At 43.8% G+C, this 21,290-nt stretch overlaps 1 protein-coding gene across 2 annotated transcripts in view; it reads left to right on the forward strand.

Moving 5' to 3' along the window:
• The window catches only part of LOC129708789 (transmembrane protein 263-like), a 29,368-nt gene extending 19,521 nt beyond the window's left edge, over window positions 1-9,847 (forward strand). For both annotated transcript variants that reach the window (XM_055654759.1, XM_055654758.1), the window contains 2 exons: window positions 5,121-5,199; window positions 6,944-9,847. In XM_055654759.1, the coding sequence (XP_055510734.1) occupies window positions 5,139-5,199; window positions 6,944-7,236 (354 nt within the window). In that variant the 5' untranslated portion in view covers window positions 5,121-5,138 and the 3' untranslated portion in view covers window positions 7,237-9,847. The remainder of the gene's footprint in view (window positions 1-5,120; window positions 5,200-6,943) is intronic.
• Window positions 9,848-21,290: the final 11,443 nt, after the last annotated feature.

Here is a 21,290-nt window from a genome sequence, read left to right on the forward strand (position 1 = left end):
TTTTGTGTCTATCTCCAATCGTCTTGGCCCCGCTCTGGGAGTAGAAGTGGGGGCGGATCCGGATCCGCAACGGCCGTGAGCCCCAGGCAGAGCGTGGCGATTGCTTGCCTGCATTTGCTGCTGTTGGAGGTGAGACGTTGCGCTGCGCCAAGGTCTTGGGCCTGTCCCACTTTGGCCGTCAGTTACGCGACAGGCCGGTGGCGCGCGAAGATTTAGTTCAGAACGAAGTCCACACTCCTCCACACCACTCCATGCGCGCTACCCATGCTCCACCCACATGCTACCCACACATTAGCAGGTAGCATAAATGGCGCGTGAATGACAGCAAAGTGGGACAGGCCCTTAAGGTTTGTAGTTTGCATAGCTTAAATGCCAAGTGGGCAGCATTAAAGGTTCAGCTATCAAATGAGACCATTAGGATACTGAGTGTACTCTTTGCTCAAATGAAAATTTATTGTACTGATTTCAAACATCCCTGAGTGTACTTGGCATTAGGTGTAAAGGGGAAGGGCTGCTTATCATGTTTCACCCTCTGATGGTTTTAAATTTTGTTACGGCAGGTGTTCAGTGTGAAAAATAAAAGAATTGTATAGATAATGAGGATTGACGTTCGGATTGCTCAGGGCTTTGCTCAGATAATATTGACATTAAGCTTAAGAAATTTGTTCAGAAAACACCATAAATAAACCTGGCGTTAACCAGAGTGGAACAATTTTGTGCACATTTTCAAGTATGGATATTCATCTCAATTTATTTTTCAGTTGTATCTTTATCCTCTTGAGCCCTTTTCCTTGGAGTCAGATGCGCAACATACAAGATTCATCTGCAATGGGATTTTAAATCTCGCTGGAACGTAAAACTGCACCTAATTACTGACTGAAAAAACAGGTTTTGCTAATCCTGTTTCCCCCCCATACGCTGGGCTATTTAAAGGGCCAATACTTAAATTGCATTTGGTGATCCTGATGTGCCCCTTTTACATTGGCGAGAAGCAAGCCTAGACTAGGCAACTGGTTTGCCGAACACTTGTGCTTGCTCAGCCAAAGTCTGCTAGATCTCCCAGTTTTTAGCCATTTTAACTCCCCTTCCCATTTCAGTACCTACCTCCTTGTCCTGGGCCTCCTCCATTGCCAGGGTAAGACCACACATAAACTGGAGGAACAGCATCTCATATTCTGCTCGCCTCCTCTCTCTCCCCATTGCTTTCTCTGGCCCTGGTGCTCGCCCATTTCTCCCTTCCTACCCCCTCCTTCCACCTATTTATCTCTCTCTTGCTTTACATTTTATTCCTCTTCTTCCTTATCCGACACCCCTTGTCACCTTTTCATCTTGTCACCTACGCCAACCATCTGCCAATCAAACCCTCCTCACCTGTATCATTTGCTAGGCTTTGTTCCATGCCACCTCGCCTTTCCAACTTTCTCCCCCCAACTTCAATCAGTCTAAATAACGGTCCTCACCTGAAATATTGCCTATCCATTCTTTCACCAGATGCTGCCTGACCCGCTGAGTTGCTCCAGCACTTTGTATTTGACTCTAAATGCATTCTTTGTTCTTGCTGAGATCTCCAACCTCCTGCAACCTCAAGAGCACCCTCCCACATAAGCCTGGACTGCTTTTCCCCTGGAGACTGGGAAACAGTCATTCAAAACAGCCTCGCCCTAGCAGATTGCTGCTGATGATGATTGCTGCCTTAGCTCAGTTTGCTGTATTAAGGAGGTCATCTGAGCTGCATGGTCAAAGGGAAGAGTTCACCACTTTTCCATTAGCCCATGGGAGCAGTCGTTATCTGAACCAGAGATGGCACCAAAATACAGACAGTTGTGGATAGCACTCCTCTTCATTGAGTCATTCTCGCCAACCTGTGACAGGCAACAGTCTGTCGCCATACACTAGGAACAGGCAGGCAGTGCTCTTCACAAGCTAGTCCAGGGCCCTCATACCCCTCCTCTGGTCTGAAGCTGCAGTAAATGAAGTCTCCTCCACTGAAGTTGATTACAGTCAGGACCTACTTAATGCAGGGGTGAGCAGTCAGTCACGGTATATGGCTGCAGAAGTTGAGAGAATGTGAGCGTGATTTGGAGTGGCTCTTGTGTGAGTCCTTATTTGTGATTTTATGAGATGACTGCTTCAGGAAGGACAGCTTACATGGACATTGTTTCTCCAAGGAAGCGCTTTACTCCCTGTAAATCTTGGGGGTGGACAAGTGGTGAGTCCTTCCAGATCCCTACTGAGGTTGTCCCCTGGATGCCTGTGGTGCCATAATGTTATACAGCACAGAAGCAAACCCTCAGCCCAACTCGTCCATGCTGACCCCATTCTTTAGCTAGTCTCATTTACCAGCATTTGGCCCTTATCTCTCTAAACCGTTAGCCACGTATTTTAAACATTATAATTGTACCCGCCTCTACAGCTTTGACAACTTGGTCAACAAACTCACCACTCCCTGTGAAAAAGTTTCCTATTTACATTTTTCTCCTCTCATCTTAAATTTATACCTTCTAATTTTGAACCCCTTACCCTGAGTAAAAGAGTGAACAATCACCTCATCTGTGTTCCATACCTCTGCCATCCAGCAAGATAAGTGGTAGATCCATCTAAATCCCCATTACATGTAATTGGGGAGAAAATGGACATACAATTGTTTGAGAGGACGCTTCTTCAGACTGATGGAGATGGGGGGGGGGGGGGGGGGAAACGAGGAAGGGCAAGTTTGGTTTTGAGTTCCAGCAGTGTTACAGAGAGGGCCATCCTCGTGCAGAGGGCTCTGCAATACATCGGCCGCCTGCTGAGGTGTTTAAATAACAAGCAGTCAACATGAATAAATGCTGGTTGTCTTGATAGAACATAGACTGGCGGTTCACAGGCCAACAGGGCGCAAGGAAGTCACTTCTGTGGGAAGTTCTCACTGCAAAAATAGTTTAAATGGCTCGATGGTACTTTATTGTCACATGGACCAAGATACAATGAAATTCTTTGGTTTGCATACAATTCAGTAAAATTCAGTATAAGCACAATCAAAAATACGTACAAAAGTGCAATAATTAGTATAGGAATAGTAGATTTCACCGAAGCATTACTCAAACGCACTCTCAGAGCCTCCTTGTATTCTTCAAGTTCTTAAAAGTATAGAGTCTATCTTGGCCTTAAAGGCCCATCGGCCCAACGTTGGCACTGGGTCAGTGGCGCAAGGTTTGGCCTGGCCAGGCGATTATATCAGTGCACTCCACCGCCACTTGATGCTGCTACAGACTGTGTCTGATCTAGCTAGGCCTCTGTGGGACGTCCAACGGGGCCCAATCCATTTGATCCCCCGGCTGCTGCAGGGACTCCAGTCCAAGCACACTGCAAACAGCCAACGTGCCGTCTCTTTGCCTCCGGTGGCCACCACTCATCCTCTGTGTGTCGGACTCCCCTACGCAGCCAACATAGGAACCCTGCAGAATGCTTTTGAGGGCACGGGAGGTGAACCCACAGAGTCTGTGCATGTGAGGGGAAATGAAAATTACATTAAACACTGTTAAACAGAAAGGCAGTAAGTGACCCAGAAATATGCACAGAATTGGCCTAGCATGTGTTAAGCCAACTTTAACAATAAATTGCCTTTTTCAGAGCCGTGTGAACAAATTTGTGGCTTTTATTGTTGATTTTTAAAATAGCTTTAAATGAGCAGAGCAGAAAGTTCCGAGCCCAAGGCTCAAACGTGTGATAAACTGTTGTTTACACCTGCAAAAAATAAACGAGGCAGAACTAAGGTCACATTTGAACTTTGTGCACCTTGTTCCTAATTAGTAAAGTAATCTTGTATGTAACCCACACAGTCCCTGCTCTGGGAGTGTTTGAAGTGGGGGGGCAGTGCGGAGGGAACGGTAATCTGCCTCCGAAGTGCCTGATAATTAGATACAGTGCACCAGTAGTGGGTAAAAATGAGAGCTGTGTTCAGCACTTGCTGCTCAGCTGGGAGAAGTGAAAAAAAAAGTCTAAATTAATTAAACTGACTTTTTTTAAATTAGGCACGAGCATGGTTTGCACCTGTATCCTTTATAAAAAGCTTTGGGTACATGTTTCACAATGGCTGCGGGATGCTGAGCTTGGAGCACGCATATGTTTCTGTGTAGGAAGTCTGTCGGTGCTTGAGTATCTCTCATTGCTTTAACTTATTTCCACCATTTTAATCCTAATTTCTTGTATAACTTGCATTCTGTTCCAATCCATTTACACTGCTTTATTTATTTTCATCCCCTCCCCTAAATATCTTACGACTGCCCTCTATGCTGCAGTTAACACTTTTATTGCTCTGGTTGGCCTATTCTGTTAGTAGTTCTCTTCCAGCCCAGAAATGATTTCAATGCCCTACATATATCTGCAGGTATCAACTCACAGAAAGCCTGATCTATGCTGACATTTGCCAACAATGGTATTTTCATGGAACAATAATTAGAAGGAAGTATTTTCAATACGTAGAAGCAATTGACCAAAGCGACACTACGAATTGGGCTGGTTTCACAGCTTTCAGCATGATGTACTCCATGTTGGTCTGTGTTATAGTATAAATGTCTAAATCAGAAATTTCTGATCCAATTTCTATTGCTCGGTAATAATAACTGTGAACATTGGTGTCATTATCCACTCAAAGTGGAGCATCTGCATGGGGAGAATCAGGCTGGGAAAGAGTAGAAATGAATGTAAACGCTGCAAAATGCAACTAAAATCTCATATTTAGTTCAATGTAAGCTTAAAAATTGAGCACAAATGGATTACTCTGATCTAATATTAAGGTTAGACTGTTTTTTTAGAGGACTGCAGCAGGAGGAGGAGGAGAAAAAAAGAGACAAATATGCAGAAAGAGCAAATATTTTCACAAGTAGTGTGTGGAGAAATAGTGCTAGATAGCTGAGAAGTTGGTGTAGAGGTGAATGCGATTAAATGAAGATTAGATACAGTTCACTCAGTGTGCTGGAGTAATTAGTCCTGAATCATGTCTCAACCTGAAATGTCAACCATTCCTCTACAGGACCCATTAAGTTCCCACATCAGTTTGTAATTTGTGATTGAGCGATCGCTACATAAGTTGTGTACTGCATGTAGATTTCACCCTTCTCTCTCCCTTGTCATTGCAGGTTGTTAACGGCGCAGAAATGAACCGATCACCATCCCAAAGCAGCAAGGAAGAAAACGTTCTGGAGGGTGAACCAGAAGGTAAGGGAGTAAATCCGCTGGCCGAAAGCTAGTAACAATTGAATCGAGTGCGTCTCCTAATTTAGGTTGTTTCAGAATGTAGCCATTCTCCAAATTGGATGCTCATAGCCCAATGGGTGTAGCTGGGGTGATGCCCCTTTCCCTGCCCATGTAGAGCATAAACCTTGTCACATGAGTCGCCCTCCAGAGCTGGCTGAAACGGAATTATTGCTTTGGAAATGTTTATTCCTCCGTCAACAACAAGAGTGGCGCAACGGTAGAGTTGTTGCCTCACAGCGCCAGAGGCCCGGGTTCGATCCTGACTACGGGTGTAGTCTAGAGTTTGTACGTTCTCCCTCTGAACACGTGGATTTTCTCTGGGTTCCAGTTTCCTCCCCTACCCCAAAGACGTCAGGTTTGTGGGTTAAATATTTGGCTTTGGTAAAAATTGTAAATTGTCCATAGTGTGTAGGATATTGCTCGAATAGGGGGTGATCGCTGTCGGTGCAGACTCGATTGGCCGAAGGGCTTGTTTTCATGCTGTATCCTTTTTTAAAAAAAAAAGTATTTTAAACAAAGGAGTTCGATTTTTGGCTTTCTCCTCCTGGAAGAACACAATTCAGTTGGATTGTGATCCTGCTTTCCATTTCACCTCTATCTACTGTCCTTTGTACAGATCTCAGAATAATATTAAATAACAAAATCATTTCCATTTCCCTTCTGAAAGTTTTTAATTGAACCTAGGCCTTGTCAGTTTTTCGGGGAGATTTCCACCTTTTCAGAGTGGAGAAATATTTCCCAAAGTCATCCCAGAATGGCCCGATTCCAAGTTTAAAACTATGGCTGGAAGTTTGGGGTTTTTTTTTTAACCAGTGGAAATATTACCTTGTCACCAATCTATTCATTCCTTTAATCATCTTGATTAGAGCACCCTTGGTCATCTATATTCTAATTTAACTGATTTTTGGTGTAGCTGGGAACTAGAAACTTCACACAAATAGAGATGTTGGTGGATAGATTTGACTATTGATAAGTATAAGGGGAGTAGAGTCCTCCAAAGAAGACCAGTGGTTATTGTGAAATCTTAGCATTGCCAGAATTCAGATTACAGGGGAATATTTGCACAATGCTCTATCTGGGGTGTCTGATGTTCCTGACTTGCACCAGCTAGGATGGAACTTCAGTCACCCTTTGGAGCCTGATGTAGTTGAAGGTAGCCAGGCCAGTGTTCAGTGACATCTACCCACGTTTTGCATTTACCCGGGTGCAATACCATACCCCGCCAATTGCTGTGAATCTAAGTCTAGCTCCAGAGAATTGACCCTTCGATGTAAACTGACTCTCCAGTACTGACTGAGTCGGGTTGCACTGTTAGAGGTTCTAATTTCCTCTTGGGGAAAGGGCCTTCTTCCTTCTTGGATAAATGTAAAAGATCTCATGGCTCTCTTTTTCAGAGGAGCAAGGAAATCTCAAAGCTATTCCATATATTTATTTCACTAATTGCTGAAAATAGAATATCTGCTTGCGTCTCAATGGTTGTGAGAACATTGGCATTTGTGTGCTGCAATTCTTGTATTATAGAAGGATTATACAGTGCTTTGGAAGTCACGAAAGGTATATCAATCCAGGCTGTACCTTTCAGCTGGTGTCCGTGCTCTGGTATGAGAGAAAGGGTAAATCCAACAACCCAAGATATTTGCTCTGGGGATTTCACCAGTGATGCTGGGCTTTGATGTGACCACTGACCTTTCTTTCTCCTTCCTAGTTCCTGACTCTTCGAAGGATCATCCCAAGACGGAGAGCGGGATGATTTGGAAAGTCACCGGCGGGCTCTACAACATCACCAAGGGAGCCGTTGGTGCCACGGTAGGCGGTGTGGTGTGGCTTGGTAGCAAAGGGCTGTCGGCCACCAAGACGGTTGTTACCACCGTGCCGGCGGCTGGTGTAGGATTGGTGAAGGGCGGCGTGTCGGCTGTGGTTGGAGGCGTCTCAACAGTGGGCTCCACTGTGGCCAGCAAAGTACCTTTCACTGCCAAGAAGAAGGACAAATCTGACTAAGGTCTAGATGGCAGAGGCCTAAAATGGACATGTGTCACTTGGACTTTGCAGACCTGTTGAGTGGGGGTTGGGGGTGGTGAGTTGGGGGAAAGTGTATACTGCATTTCACATTTGGTCTGTGGGGGCTATGATTTGGACCTTATGAATTAATCATCTTGCACACTGCTTATTTGCTGTGTGTTGGTCCGTCTAAGCAGAGGTTTACAGAAGAGCTTCAATGTGGATCACCAATGGAGATAGTTGACTCTTATCATTTGCACAAGAGAATCTTAGCCTTTTTCAAAAGAGGATGCAGGGGAGATGAGGGGGCAGGAAACGGGGAAATGACAGCTCCCCTCACCCCCTCTTAAATCTCTCATCCCATCCATCCTCCCCTCCCCCTCCCCCTCTCCACCCCCTCCCCCCCCCCCCCCCCCCCCCCACCACCTACTCCAGTACAAACATGATTGCCGTCCAGAATTGAAGAATATTATTGTGTGTGAGTAACAGAGATGTGGAGCAGTAACCACTGGAACAACTGAAGCTTCTGCATTATTAAGATGGCTGTGAGTCTCCTGCATGTCCAAACATGGTGCGGTGATTGAGAATAAATGGTCCAGTTTAAATAGCTGTACCCTTCCTCTTGCTGGGCTGATCATTCTGGGCAAGATGAGTCTCAACATTGATTTACTACACCAAATGACCATCAGTAACTGCTCTCTTGTTTTCTACCCTTGCCCACTTCCACCAAGAATATCCAGTAAATCAGAGCAGGCCTCTGTTCTCCTTCATTGAGTGAGATTGCAATATCTCTGTCCATTACCATGGCCAATGAATCTGGTTTTCTGTGGGGTTTTTTAAAGAATATTAGGAGCGAGCATATTGACACTGGGGAATGGGACACACTCCATTTCACATACTTTGCAGCTCAGTGGAACACACGGTAAACAATGGTTTAAAGAGGGCAGATCCTGCCCCACCTCAGCTGAAATTCTTTGTGTCCTGTTGTTGAAACGGCCAATAAACTAGCAAAGATTAGCTCCCTGCTACATGACATGGTATATAACACAGTCTGCCCAAAGAAACCTGTCTGTATCATCATTTTTGGGCCAATCTGGTTTTGAAAGGCAGCTGCCTAACCTGCCAGCTGGTCAAGGGGTGGACTTTATGGCCAGAACAGGCACAGCAACACAGACCAGAACATTGGATTTCAGCAAGTCAGGATTAATTTTAATATTACAGGAGCAGTGCAAGCCATCTATCCTCTCCAATGCAAATGAAAAGTAAGCAGGAAATTGAATTTGTTTTTAAAATGCCATATTGTCATGTTGAATGATAAAGAAAAACAATTAAAGGAATAAACCTGGAGGGGTAAGTTACCTCATGGTGACTGCATGGTTCCAGAAGATGAGAATGCCTCTCTGTTAGAGCTGCCTTCTTTAATTGGGACCAGATGTCGTATGGTCTTATCAAACGTCCTCTTCCAACCTCCTGAATCCCACACTCCTGTTATTAATTGGTCACTCATGGGCTCTGCACTTAGTCCTCTGGACTCCAATCCCAAAAGCAGTTCCACTAGTTCCAGCGTACGCCAGTGCCCCATTGCATCCCGAATCCATTGCAAATGTGACAGTTGTGAAACAACTCGGATTATTCTCCCAGATGGTCGAGGAGATTATCTTCGATAATCTAGGAGGTACGTGTTAAATGAGTAATCCAATTTGACAGCTACATTCTTGCCTTGCCCTCTGCTGCTCCCCGCTCCCATCTCTGACGTGTGAGTGGGCCGAGCAGCACCAGGGAGCCTGCAGGTTCCTTTCCTGGCTGTTTCCACTGTTCTGCTACAGATTGTGGGGTGCATACCTAGTTGTGATATAGGCTGTAATCTAAAGTTTGTTGCAGCTGAATAAGTTTTAAAATGTCCTTATGGCGTGAAATGTGGGATCTTTGGCGCTGCTTAATATTCAACCTCTTTTACTTTCTGTGAGAGTGGCAGCGGTCTTAAGTTCTCCCACCTTCTTCCTGGGACTCCCGCTATAGAGACTGCACCAATATTGTCACTTAACCACCTCAGACTTTGTACTGAGCATGGATAAAATGTGAAAGTAGCCTTTTAGTGGTGTGCCCCTTGGAGTCCTACTCAATAGGCCGGGTGTCAGTGCTATTGCCTATGCTGAGCCCAAAGCGTGATTAAGCTGAAAATTTGAAATTTGGGGGGTAGGTGGGGAAGGGGAAACGGAGGGGGGGGGGGGGGGGGGGGGAAAAGATGATCAGTTTACATTTTTAAAGGCTTCTGGACACCCTGCCTTAAAGCCCAGTATACCCTTCCCAATTCAAGTTGGAATTTTGTCTGCTGTGCACGCTGGAACTGATGTCTACATCTATCATTAAGCTGCCTCCTGTTCCCCTCTCCATGCTGATCTACACAGGATGGACAATGTGCAACCAGAACCTAAAGTATATTCAGCAGAGCCGTCCCCAGTCTCTGACTGTGTGCATTGCTGACGGTACCAGCTTGATGGAAAGGGGCTACATTTTGATACTGGGCATGGTTTGTATGTGTCTATACATAGAAACACTTTTTATCAGTATTGTATTTTACACCTTTCATTGAATAAATCTATTTAGCAGATGTTTGTGTGTGGCGTCTTCTACTTCACAACTGGTCATTCAACAGCGTGTGGTGTGAAATGTACCACAGAGCGTGGACTTCATGTTCTGATGTACACCATGGAGCAAAAAAATAGTGTTTAAAAACCTCCATTCAAATTTCTGGATGTGGATGCAGCTCGTGTCATTCATTGTATTATTCATTGTTTATTGCCCAAGAGAGCCAACCTCTTGGGGAGCCATGGTCTTGAACTGCATTTGCCCTTCTGGTGAAGGGGAGGAAGCTCCATTGACATAGTTGAGCAGGAGAGGGAGGTCCTTCTGTCCTGTGGGGTGTGGGGGGGGGGAGTGGGAGCACTCATGGCGCTGTTGGGCTGGGAGTTCCAGGATTTAGATGCAGCAACAAAGAAGGGGTGGCATTGTGTAAGCGTTTTATCTGCTGTATGTGTGTGTTGGCGTTCTGTGCACATGGAAGTATAGTCTGGAGTTTACCATCGCCTCCCCCCCGGCCATCAGGCAGAAGATACAAAGGCTTGAAAGGATGGGGACTAGATTCAAGAACAGCTTCTTCATCGCTGTTATCAGACTCTCGAGCAGACCTCTTGTATGCTAGGGATGAATTCCCAATCCACCTTGTTGTGGCCCTTGCAGTTTTATTTTGCCTGCACTTTCTCTATTCAGCACTATATTCTGCACTATTGTTTATTTTACTTTTTGCACTACCTGATGCATTCTTGTATGATACAATTTACCTGATTTTCACTGTATTTCCCACAATACCAATTACCCTTTCGTCCTTTGTCCACTTTGCAATAAATCATTCTCCCTGCAATGAGAGTCAGAGTTTGCGCGCTGAGGGAGGAATCTGCAGCTGGCAGTGAAGTCAAACATTTGTGTTTGGTCTGTGGTCGGCACTTCAGTTGGTGCCTGCAAAGAATTCAACCACATATCTTATCTCAACCATTGCATCATCTACAGTGAACTGTGCTGAGTGGACGAACAAATGGTGTTCGAACAAATTGTAAACCAAATGCTGTAAGCTTACATTTCCCCGGCCCCAACCCACAGTCTTTCCCAGATCAATTATACCCACTCCCAAGCACTTCTCCTGATCCAGTCCTCTGCACGCAAGTGTGGCAAGAATGTAGTGGGCAATGTGCAGATTGTTGGTTGCTTTGGAGAGTTTGGCAGTGGTGGATAAGTAGAAATTGAAAGGTGGTGCTGGCAGATGGAGTTAGACAGGTGTGGCGAATGATGCCAATCAAGTGATGGCTCCTGGTATTGCCTGCTGTATCTCCCTGCTTATACAATATGAGCAAGGGCTCCTCACCATCGGAGCACACTACAGGAGGCTGACCTGAGAGTAATAGAGTAATTGTTAACTAGGAGCTAACACCAAAGGGGTCAGGCCAAGCAACAGCATTTAAATTGCAGCTGATTTGTGACTAATACCTTGCTGCCCTTGATGAGATGCATTAAAGTATTTACATAACTTGAAGGTGAAATATATTAGGTGAGAAAAGTTATAAAGAATTGTTATCGGTAGGCAATAGATCTGAGGGAGAGCTATTCCAAGACAACAATATCACGGTCCGGTACTGTAATTCCATCGCACAGGGACACAAGAGGCTGCAGCAATTGGTGGACTAGGCCCGGTCCATCACGAGCATGCCACCATTGATCCCCACCAAGCATCTCTTATGAGGCACTGCCTCAAGAAGACGGCATCTATCAAGGATCCCCATCATCCAGACCATGCCCACTTCTCGTTGCCACCATCGGGCAGGAGGTACAGAAACCAGAAGTCCCACACCTCAACCTCCAGGTTTGTACCACCAACGGGTTCTTGAATCGACCTGCATAACTCTAACCATAGATTCAATAACTCGGGGTCAAGTTGCATCTCTGGCGAGCTTGGATAGCTGACATTTCACGTCAGAATCCTTCTTGGGGGCAGGACAAAGCCTGACAAGTGATAGGTGCATACGATTGAGGGAGGTTTTTGATAGGGCGATAGACAAAGGCCCGACATGAAACGATAAGCATTGTGAAGCCAGAGAAAGGAATGTAGGCGGATGTGGAAGGGGGAGGGGGGAAATGGATGCGAGTCCAGGTGGGATACAGGGAAGAGAACTCCCCCAACCCTTCTTACATCTGCCCTCTTTTTCCCTCTCTTCCTTAGAATTGGAATTCATTGATGATTTAACAGGCTGAGTTGACAGAGGGAAATCTGTAGATAGAATGTATTTTGATTTCCAGAAGGCATTTGACAAAATGAAGACAGAAGATCATGGTGAAAGGACAAGACTCAGGCAGGAGCCTGTGACCAGGGGACTTTCGTAGGGTTCTGTGCAGCGACCCGTTTTGTTATTTGTGATTTAGATCAATGACTTGGATGTAAATGTAGATGTCTGAAGAAGGGTCCCGACCCAACATGTCACCTATCCATTTTCTCCAGAGATGCTGCCGGACCCAGTGTATTACTCCTGCATTTTGTGTCCATCTTCAGCCTTCTTCTGTTCCTCTGCTCCCAGTTTCATGCTGGTTTTTACCTGATACCGTTGAATATTATTAAATAGTAATTAAACAGAGCTGGTTCTGAGATTTCCGGAGCACCCTTTTGCTCCTCTTGTGTAGATGATAGTTACAGTGAGTGGTTGGACAGACATAGATTATTTTCTCTGGAACACCAAATGTTGAGGGGCGACCTGATAGAGATATATAAAATTATGCAAAGCACAGATAGACAATCACAACCCTTTGCTCAGGATAGAAATATCAAATACTAGAAGGCATAGCTTTATGGGGAGAGGGGCAGAATTTAAAGGAGATGTGGGGAGCAAGTATTTTACTTGGTAGGTCATGAGTTACTGTAATGTGTTACCAGGGCAATGGTTGAAGCAGATGCAAAAGCAGCATTTAAGAGACTTGGAAAGGCACGAATATGCTGGGAATGGATGGATATGGATTATAATAATAAATTTTATTTATGGGCGCCTTTCAAGAGTCTCAAGGACACCTATTATATGCAGATAAGAGTGGGTCTTGGCATTATGTTTGCCACAGACATTGTGGGCCAAAGGGCTTATTCCTGTGTTGTACTGTTCTATGTTTTAAGGAGACAAAAGGGTGTCGGATATGAAGATAAATGCAAGAGGAGTGAAATGTAAAGCCAAAGGTAGATTGGTGGACGGCGACTGGGAGAGGAGTGGAACGGTGGATGTAAAGGAAGCCACTTAGGGAGCACTGAATGCAGTAGATAAGGTCCAAGCAGGTGCATGTAAACCTCTATCTCGCCTGGCTGCTGGAGTCCCTGGATGGAGTGAGGGAGGAGGTGTGTAAGGACAGATGTTGCTTCTCCTGCAGATGCAGGGGAAAGGAACTGGGTAGGAGCTGTTCTGTGTGGGAAGAGGCGAGTCATTGAAAGAGTTGGAGAAGGAGTGGTCTCTACAGAAAGCATGATGTTACATCTCCAGCAAATGTAGGGCAAAGCAGCTGTGGAGGGGATGGTTTGGGTTCAAAGGGATGAGTGAACTAAAGTGATGCAGAAAAATGAAAGGGATCAGGAAGGGAAGCTGTGACTAATGGTGTGATCACATTGCAGGTGGAGGAAATGCCAGAGAATATGTTGGATATGGCCACTGGTGTTCCTCCTGCACTGTTTTTCTTTCAATGTATTGTACAGCTTTCAGCACTCATGGAGCATTCATGGGGAAACCAAACATTGATCGGATGACTGCAATGCACAACACATCTATTCAGTTTGCATTCAGTATGCATGCATAACAGTATCTATTCAGTTACTGAGGTTCTGGTTTCTTGACACTTTATATTTCAACCTCTCACTCTCACCTTTGTTTTTGGGCTACATACTGCTCTAATGAAACTCTATAGAGTGACAATCAGGACCCCTTCTTCTAGACTCCATATTGTATTTAAGAGTTTGAGATAATCAGCCATTGCAGCAGCAGGTATTATTCCTCCAACAGTATATTTGCCACTCTTTGGTAATATCAGTTTTCATTAGTCTCACACCCGACACCATCCCCAAACTTGCCTCATGCTATTCACTAGCCTTTACCATCCTCTTTCATGTAACACCACCACCAAAATAATTAGAGGAAATGGATAGAGACAAAATTCTGCAGTAACTCAGCGGGACAGGCTCCATCTCTGGAGCGAAGGAATGGGTGACGTTTCAGGTCGAGAACCTTCGTCAGACTGGATATGGATTATTGATGGTCAGCATGAACTCAGTGGGCTGAGAGGCCAACTTCTGCACCATACAACCATAGTACTTGTGGCAGAGATGTACAGCAAGGAAACAGGCCCTTCAGCCCATGCAAATCTCTATTGCTCATCTACACGCCTCTCATCGGCACCTTATCCTTCTGTGCCTTGCATATGTAAATGGAAAAGATCATTCAACCCACCATGTTACACCAATTGGTGGCATCTATCCACATTGAGCTCTTCCCATTTCTCTGCAAATTAAAACTTGTGTTAGTTCTAATGGTTATCGAGCTGAAATATTGGTCATTCCCGCCCCACTGATGCTGTCTGACCTACCGCGCATTTTCAACATGTTCAGTTTTGATTTCACACTTTCTGGCACCAGAAGCTTTTGACCTTGAATAGAGTGCTCAGTTCTGTAAGGATGCAACAGGTCAGGAGAGGGCGCAGAGAAGGGTTACTAGAAAGGTTGCGAAGCCAAGGGATGGGGCTACGGTGACCACAGTTGTTCCCATTACGGAAAAGGCAGAGAAAGAAGTGGAGAGAGATTTACAAGAACATGACTGATAAAAAGCAGGAAGCCAACGGTCCAATAACCAATGTGTTTAAAATTTTGAAAATACAAAGGGGCAAGAAGGGAAACCTGGGAATATGCTACCTGACCTACTGAGTATATACCATGCAAATTCCCTTCAAAAATGAATTTGAGAGTGTATAACTTGCACAGCTATGAGAAAACAGTGGGCACAAATGCTGGCACTTGCAGCTCCACTAACCTGGTCCGTATTGTCTGAACACAATGGCAGCAACCTGATAGATGTAATTGAAATTCCACGGTTCTGTGGTGCCCCTCCCATGGTTCAAGCATTGCCCACAGTACCCTTTCTCATTACATAACATAAACATGCAGTTTTCATGAATGGAGACAGAATGCCAAAGAAACCAAATATGCTTTATTTTCAATTATATCAATGCCAGAATGACCTCATTTTGTTCCAAACTTTGTATGTTTACAAAAATAGCATTTGTTGGGGCAAAAATGGGATTTATAGATGTGTATATATATCTCAGATGCTCTGGTCAAACTTTTATAGCCAGAATGTTCTCATGCTGTAATTGCCCGGCAATTTTTATTCTGGCTCTGTACGTTTTAATGCAAAAGCATCCGCAAGAGAAAAAGGCTCCGCTGACGGTCTGCTCAGGGCCACCCTTGCTAAGATCTCCGATTTTCCTTTCCCAGTGCTGGTAGTTACATATGTTGCTGTCTTGGCCATGAATTTACTCCAAAAATCACTCTCACTCCTTGACAGATAGGTCCAAACTCAGCCACTTGCTAATTGGCCGTCAGCTTTTCTTTTGTATTGACTTTTTTTTCTCATTAGCATTGTAAAAAACAATCCAAGACAAAGGTGCAAAGGATTTTCTCTGATATTCATACACACAAAAAAAATGGAGAAAAATGCTCAGTACTGGGTGGTGGGGGCAAAAATATGAAGCCGAGTAGAAAAAGGGCACATTTAAATGCAACAACTTGTGAAAAAGAAATGTTTGTAACCTAATTCTGTTGAAAATTATACTCCCTTGTTAAAGCCTGGTTCACTTAAAATAACATGCTCCCTTTGTAATCTACTGTGCAGCAAATCAAGATCACATTCTCTTAGAACATGGGAGCCCATTCAATTCAATCATCAAGTCATCTCATTCTCCCGCTTATTTCTGTGTAATCCATTCTCTCTCCCATGCCCATTAACATTGCTCTGTCAAAGAATTACAAGATTTTACTTGGAATGGGACCTTTAACTTCAGTCCCTGATATCTGGATTCACTGCACATTATCTGCATTTAACCCCACAGCAGCATCTTGACTTTTCTTATCAATGCTCATTCTAGTTTGTTTTTTAATTCCAAATGTAAGAATTTTACACAAATAAAGATCTTTGGAGTAAATGTCTTGAAATAGAAACACAAAGGACATCTGGAAAGGATGCAGTAACTTGATTTCATCAAAGAAGCAAAAAAATGTTCAGTCTTTTCAGATCCCTTCTCCAGAGGCAGTGCTGTGACGATAAGGATGCAGTTTCGCCACCTACAAAAGCAGTGCTGCAAATCTACTCTAGATATGTTCATCTACTACATTGATGCTACATGATAATTGGTAACTGAAGTGGGAAAAGCAAATTATTAGAAGACCACAATATTAAAATGTTACTGATTACAAAATATCAAAAATGACTTAATAGACCATCCTCAAGTTGCACATTGAATTTTCACAATATTGAAGTAAACAATATTCTACACATATTCAAAATCTAATACTAACAAGTGACATGTTTCTGTCCTTCTTACAGATTTCTGCATTTTCATAAGTTAAATCCCATCAAGGTGTGAACTCTGGACAACTTCATTGTTCTGAATAACATAAAGCATCACAAACAGATATCTTGTGGGTGCACGTTGAAATGTCAAATGAAGTTAATAGAAAATGGAAATGGGTGTATCATCCACATAACAATGTAATTGATACGGACTTCAGCACTTGTAGAAAATTTAACTTGTCTTTTTTTTTTAATTGCCAATAATGTGAGCGTAGAGTGTTGGTTTTTATGATCAAGTCACACTTGTTGGTCAGTCACTATAAATATTTAAAGGCATTTTCAACATCAAATTCATAAAAATATAAATACTTCAACAGCTTGAATTTAAATTGTGCAAAGTACAAAAAAAATCACAACTCCGCAAATTAATATTCTGTAGCTTTAAAAAGGGATATGGTTTAAAAACAATAAAGTTTGAATTTTCAACTGGATTAATTTTACATCAACATGTTTAATACCTTTGTGAAATATTAAGCCCCTCTTGCAAGCCTACACTGCTATCTGATGGTTCTGGGTCCTGCAAGCCATTGAAAATTTAATTGTGTATCAATACATTGGGCCAAGCCCTTAAACACCTGAGCAGGTGCCTAGCACAGATCGCTTACTCATCACAACCGTATGCTGGAATCAAGTGTCGAGTCGAGAGTGCTTTGTTGTCATGTGCCTCAAAATTTTTTTTTACTTTCAGCAGCACAACAGATATGTAAACATGATAATCTGTAAAACCCATAATAAACAAAAAATATATATGCACACACAGCAAACAAATGATAATAGTGTAAAAACAAAACTTATGCCTCCAAGTCTATAGTCTGGAGCATATGGAAGGTGTTGTTTTCAATAACCTGCTGGTTGTATGAAGAAGCTGAAAAATAACTGAACCTGGACAGTTTTTGTGCTCCATCTCAATGACAGGAGTAAAATAAGAGTGTGGCCAGGGTGGTGTGGGTCTCTGATTATGGTGCCTGCCTTTTTGAGGCAGTGACTCTTGTAGATTCCTTCAATGGAGGGGAAGTAGGTGCCTGTGATGGACTGGGCAGTGTGTACCATTTTTTTGCAATATTCTTCATTCTTGGGTGTTCAAGTTGCTGACCCAGGCCGTGATTCATCCCAGTCAATATGCTTTCTGCTGTATACCTGTAGAACTTCAAGAGGGTATTTGTTGACATACCAAATCTTTTCAATCTTCTCAGGAAGTAAAGCCATTGATGGGTTTTATCTATGATTGCATCAATGTGCTTGGTCCAGGAGATATACTGCTCAGGAATTTGAAACTTTTGACTCTCTCCACCACTATCAGATCAATCGAGAGGCTTGTGTATCCTTGTCCTTCCTCTTCCACAGTGCCCGATCAGTTCCTTGGATTTAGTGACGTTGAGAGCAAGATTGTTGTTCTGGCACCATTTGGTCAGTCGTATCAATCTACTCTGACTTAATTTAAGAGCCGGGACTCTCTTACTTTTTATTATTTTTAAACAATTTTCCTTTTTAAGGCTTCAGAACATTAATTTGCTGAGAATTGCTATCTCTTTCAGCACTTTGCACAATTCAAATTCTGCATCACTTTAGTGTCCAGTTGGGAAAAGGGGAAGTACAACGAGATCTGGGGGTCCTTGTTCATCAGTCACTGAAATGGCATGCAGGTATGGCAGGCAGTGAAGAAAGCAAATGGCACGTTGACCTTCATAACAAGTGGAGCTGAGTATAGGAGCAAAGAGATCCATCTGCAGTTGTACAGGGCCCTAGTGAGACCACACCTGGAGTATTGTGTGCAAGTTTGGTCTCCAAATTTGAGGAAGGACATTCTTGCTATTGAGGGAGTGCAGCGTAGGTTCACCAGGTTAATTCCCAGGATGGCGGGACTGTCATATATTGATAAAATAGAGCGGCTAGGCTTGTATATTCTGGAATTTAGAAGGTTGAGAGGGGATCTTATTGAAAAAGATTATTAAGGATTTGGACACGCTAGATGCAGGAAACATGGTCCCAATGTTGGGGGAGTCCAGAACCAGTGGCCACAGCTTAAGAATAAGGGGTAAGCTTTTTAGAACGAAGATGAGGAAAAACCTTTTCACATAGATGGTTGTGAATCTGGAATTCTCTGCCTCAGAAGGCGATAAAGGCCAATTGTCGGTATGCTTTCAAGAGAGAGTTGGCTAGAACTCTTAAAGATGGCAGAGTCTGGGGTATGGGGAAAAGGCAGGAATGGGGTACTGAGTGTGGATGATCGCCCATTATCACAGTGAATGGCGGTGCTGGCTCAAAGGGCCGAATGGCCTACTCCTGTACCTATTGGCTATTGTCTACAACTAAGTGGGTCAGGCAGCATCTCTGGACGACATGGATAAATTACATTGAGTGTGTTTGAATAAGGGTCCTGAACTGAAAGGTTGCCTATCCATGTCTTCCAGAGAGTCTGCCTGACCTGCTGAATTACTCCAGCACTTGGTGTTTTTTTTTGTCCTGAACTGATCACATTTAAGAGTGTCCATCACCAATTGCAGTTTGAGACTTGCCCGTTGACAACACTAGAGGGCACTCAATTATTCATTTTGAAAATTAGAGTGCGAAAGGATATAAACAGGAACAGATGTCAACCCCTCAAGACTAATCCACCATTCAATTAGATTATGGTAATCTATTCTTTGGCCTCAAATCCATTTCCCTGCCCAAATAGGTTGAAAACATGAAGCTAAAATCTTCAGAGAACATACTGGGAACTAGAAACTGAAAGCCCTGTCCCATGGTACGAGTTCATTCCAAGAGCTCTCCCGAGTTTAAATAAAAATATCAAACTCGTGGTAAGCACGGAGAATGAACGTAGCGAGTACGTCGGAGCTCGGGGACGTCACTTAGCGGCTCATAAAGCTAACTGCAGGTACTCGGGAAGACTCGCTAACGGCAGGTTAGTACGGGAAGACTCGTGAAGATTTTTCAACATGTTGAAAAATGTCCACGAGAGCCCCGAGTACCGACGAGTGACCATTACCGTAAATCTCCGAGTTCAAATCAGGGCAAACTCGGAAGAGCTCTTGGAATGAACTCGTACTGTGGGACAGGGCTATTAGATGGAACCAATAAACCGAGGATAACTTATTCCATGGTTCTCCCACCAAAATTTACAGGATCCAAACACACAGCTAATTTCCACATCAGGCAGCAATCAATACCTCCTGCCAAATACAAGGAGCGGGGTTTGTGAAGGAGAGATAAAGGAAACTGCATGCTATTTGCTGGAAAATGGGGTGAATATAGAATGGTTCTTGATCGATGGCATGCAGTATGTTGAAGACCCATTTTTGAGTTGTGTGACCCTATGATACTATAAGAGAGAAGTTGAAATGGGATGTGGGGCGAGATCAGAAAAAGGGAGAGGCAAATAGGGCTGGTTCAAGCCATCATACAACTAAATATTGAACAGTAAAATTAACCATCGAGTTGCAATACTTACATCATCGTTTTGATGATGGAACTTTTGTGCCGAAGATTCCATGACATCCCCAGCAGTATTATCATGTTCCAATCCACGTTTGGCAGTCATTGCTCCACCTGCACAACTCGGAACCATGCAAAGACTATAGAGTTGGGGGGGTAGAATTTGCCCACACTGATCAACATGTCCCATTCGCATTCGTCCCACTTGCCTGTGTTTGGCCCATATCCCTCTAAACCTATCCTATCCATGTACCTGTCTAAATGTCTCTTAAACATTATGATAGAACCTGCCTCAACTACCTCCTCTGGCAGCTTGTTCCTTACACCCACCACCTTTTGTGTAAGTTATCCCTCAGAGACCTATTAAATGTTTCCGTTCTCACCTTAAACCTATGTCATCTGGATCTCGATTCCCCTACTCTGGGCAAGGGACTGTGCATTTACCTGATCTATTTCTCTCACAATTTTGTACACCTCTATAAGATCACCCCTTATCCTCCTGAACTCCAAGGAGTGGAGCCTGCTCCTCCTATAGCTTAGGCCCTCGAGTGCTGGCAACATATTTTAGTCAGTGCATCGCCAAGCCTTGCGTCAAACCCCATTGAAACCCAGCATTAATGTTGTCATGCTGACAATGAACAAGGCTGGACCTCTCCAATTATCAATAAACTATTTTATCAGTGTAGCCATTGTCAATTTATGCATACAAGCTGCACGTAACAATGTCCTATTGTTTTATCAACTTTGACTGAGCAAAGAATACTGCCCAGACCGCCACGAGAATGTCCATGGCCTCATCCACAACTTTGTTTACATTTAAGTATGCAGATACACTCCAGTCTCAGGTGAACGACCAACGCATCAGCTTCCTCAATTTTATACCCTGGTGTCAGTTTAAACTTCTATGACTAATACCCCTGTCCCACAGTACAAGTTCATTCCAAGAGTTCTCCCGAGTTTGCCCTGATTCGAACTCGGAGATTTACGGTAATGGTCACTCGTCGGTACTCGGGGCTCTCATGGACATTTTTCATCATGTTGAAAAATCTTCACGAGTCTTCCCGTGCTTACCTGCCGTTAGCGAGTCTTCCCGAGTACTTGCCGTTAGTGCTAAGAGATGTCCCCGAGCTCCGACGTACCCGCTACGTTCATTCTCCGTGCTTACGAGTTTGATTTTTTTAAACTCGGGTTGAGCTCTTGGAATGAACTCGCACCGTGGGACAGGGGTATTAGCCTCGAGATGTGCACTTGAACCTTGAGCTGCAAGAAGAAAAGTGAAAGTAAAGTGAAACATTCCTCCTCCAACCAGGTTAGCAAAATAATATGGTAATGATTTACAGCATTTTCAGTTAGGGGTCAACTATGGTACAGTTGGCAGCACGCTTGCTGATCAGAAGGATCTGTGTTTAAGTTCTACTTCAT

This window comes from Leucoraja erinacea, chromosome 24 (genome assembly GCF_028641065.1).
Source record: "Leucoraja erinacea ecotype New England chromosome 24, Leri_hhj_1, whole genome shotgun sequence".
Lineage (NCBI taxonomy): Eukaryota > Metazoa > Chordata > Chondrichthyes > Rajiformes > Rajidae > Leucoraja > Leucoraja erinaceus.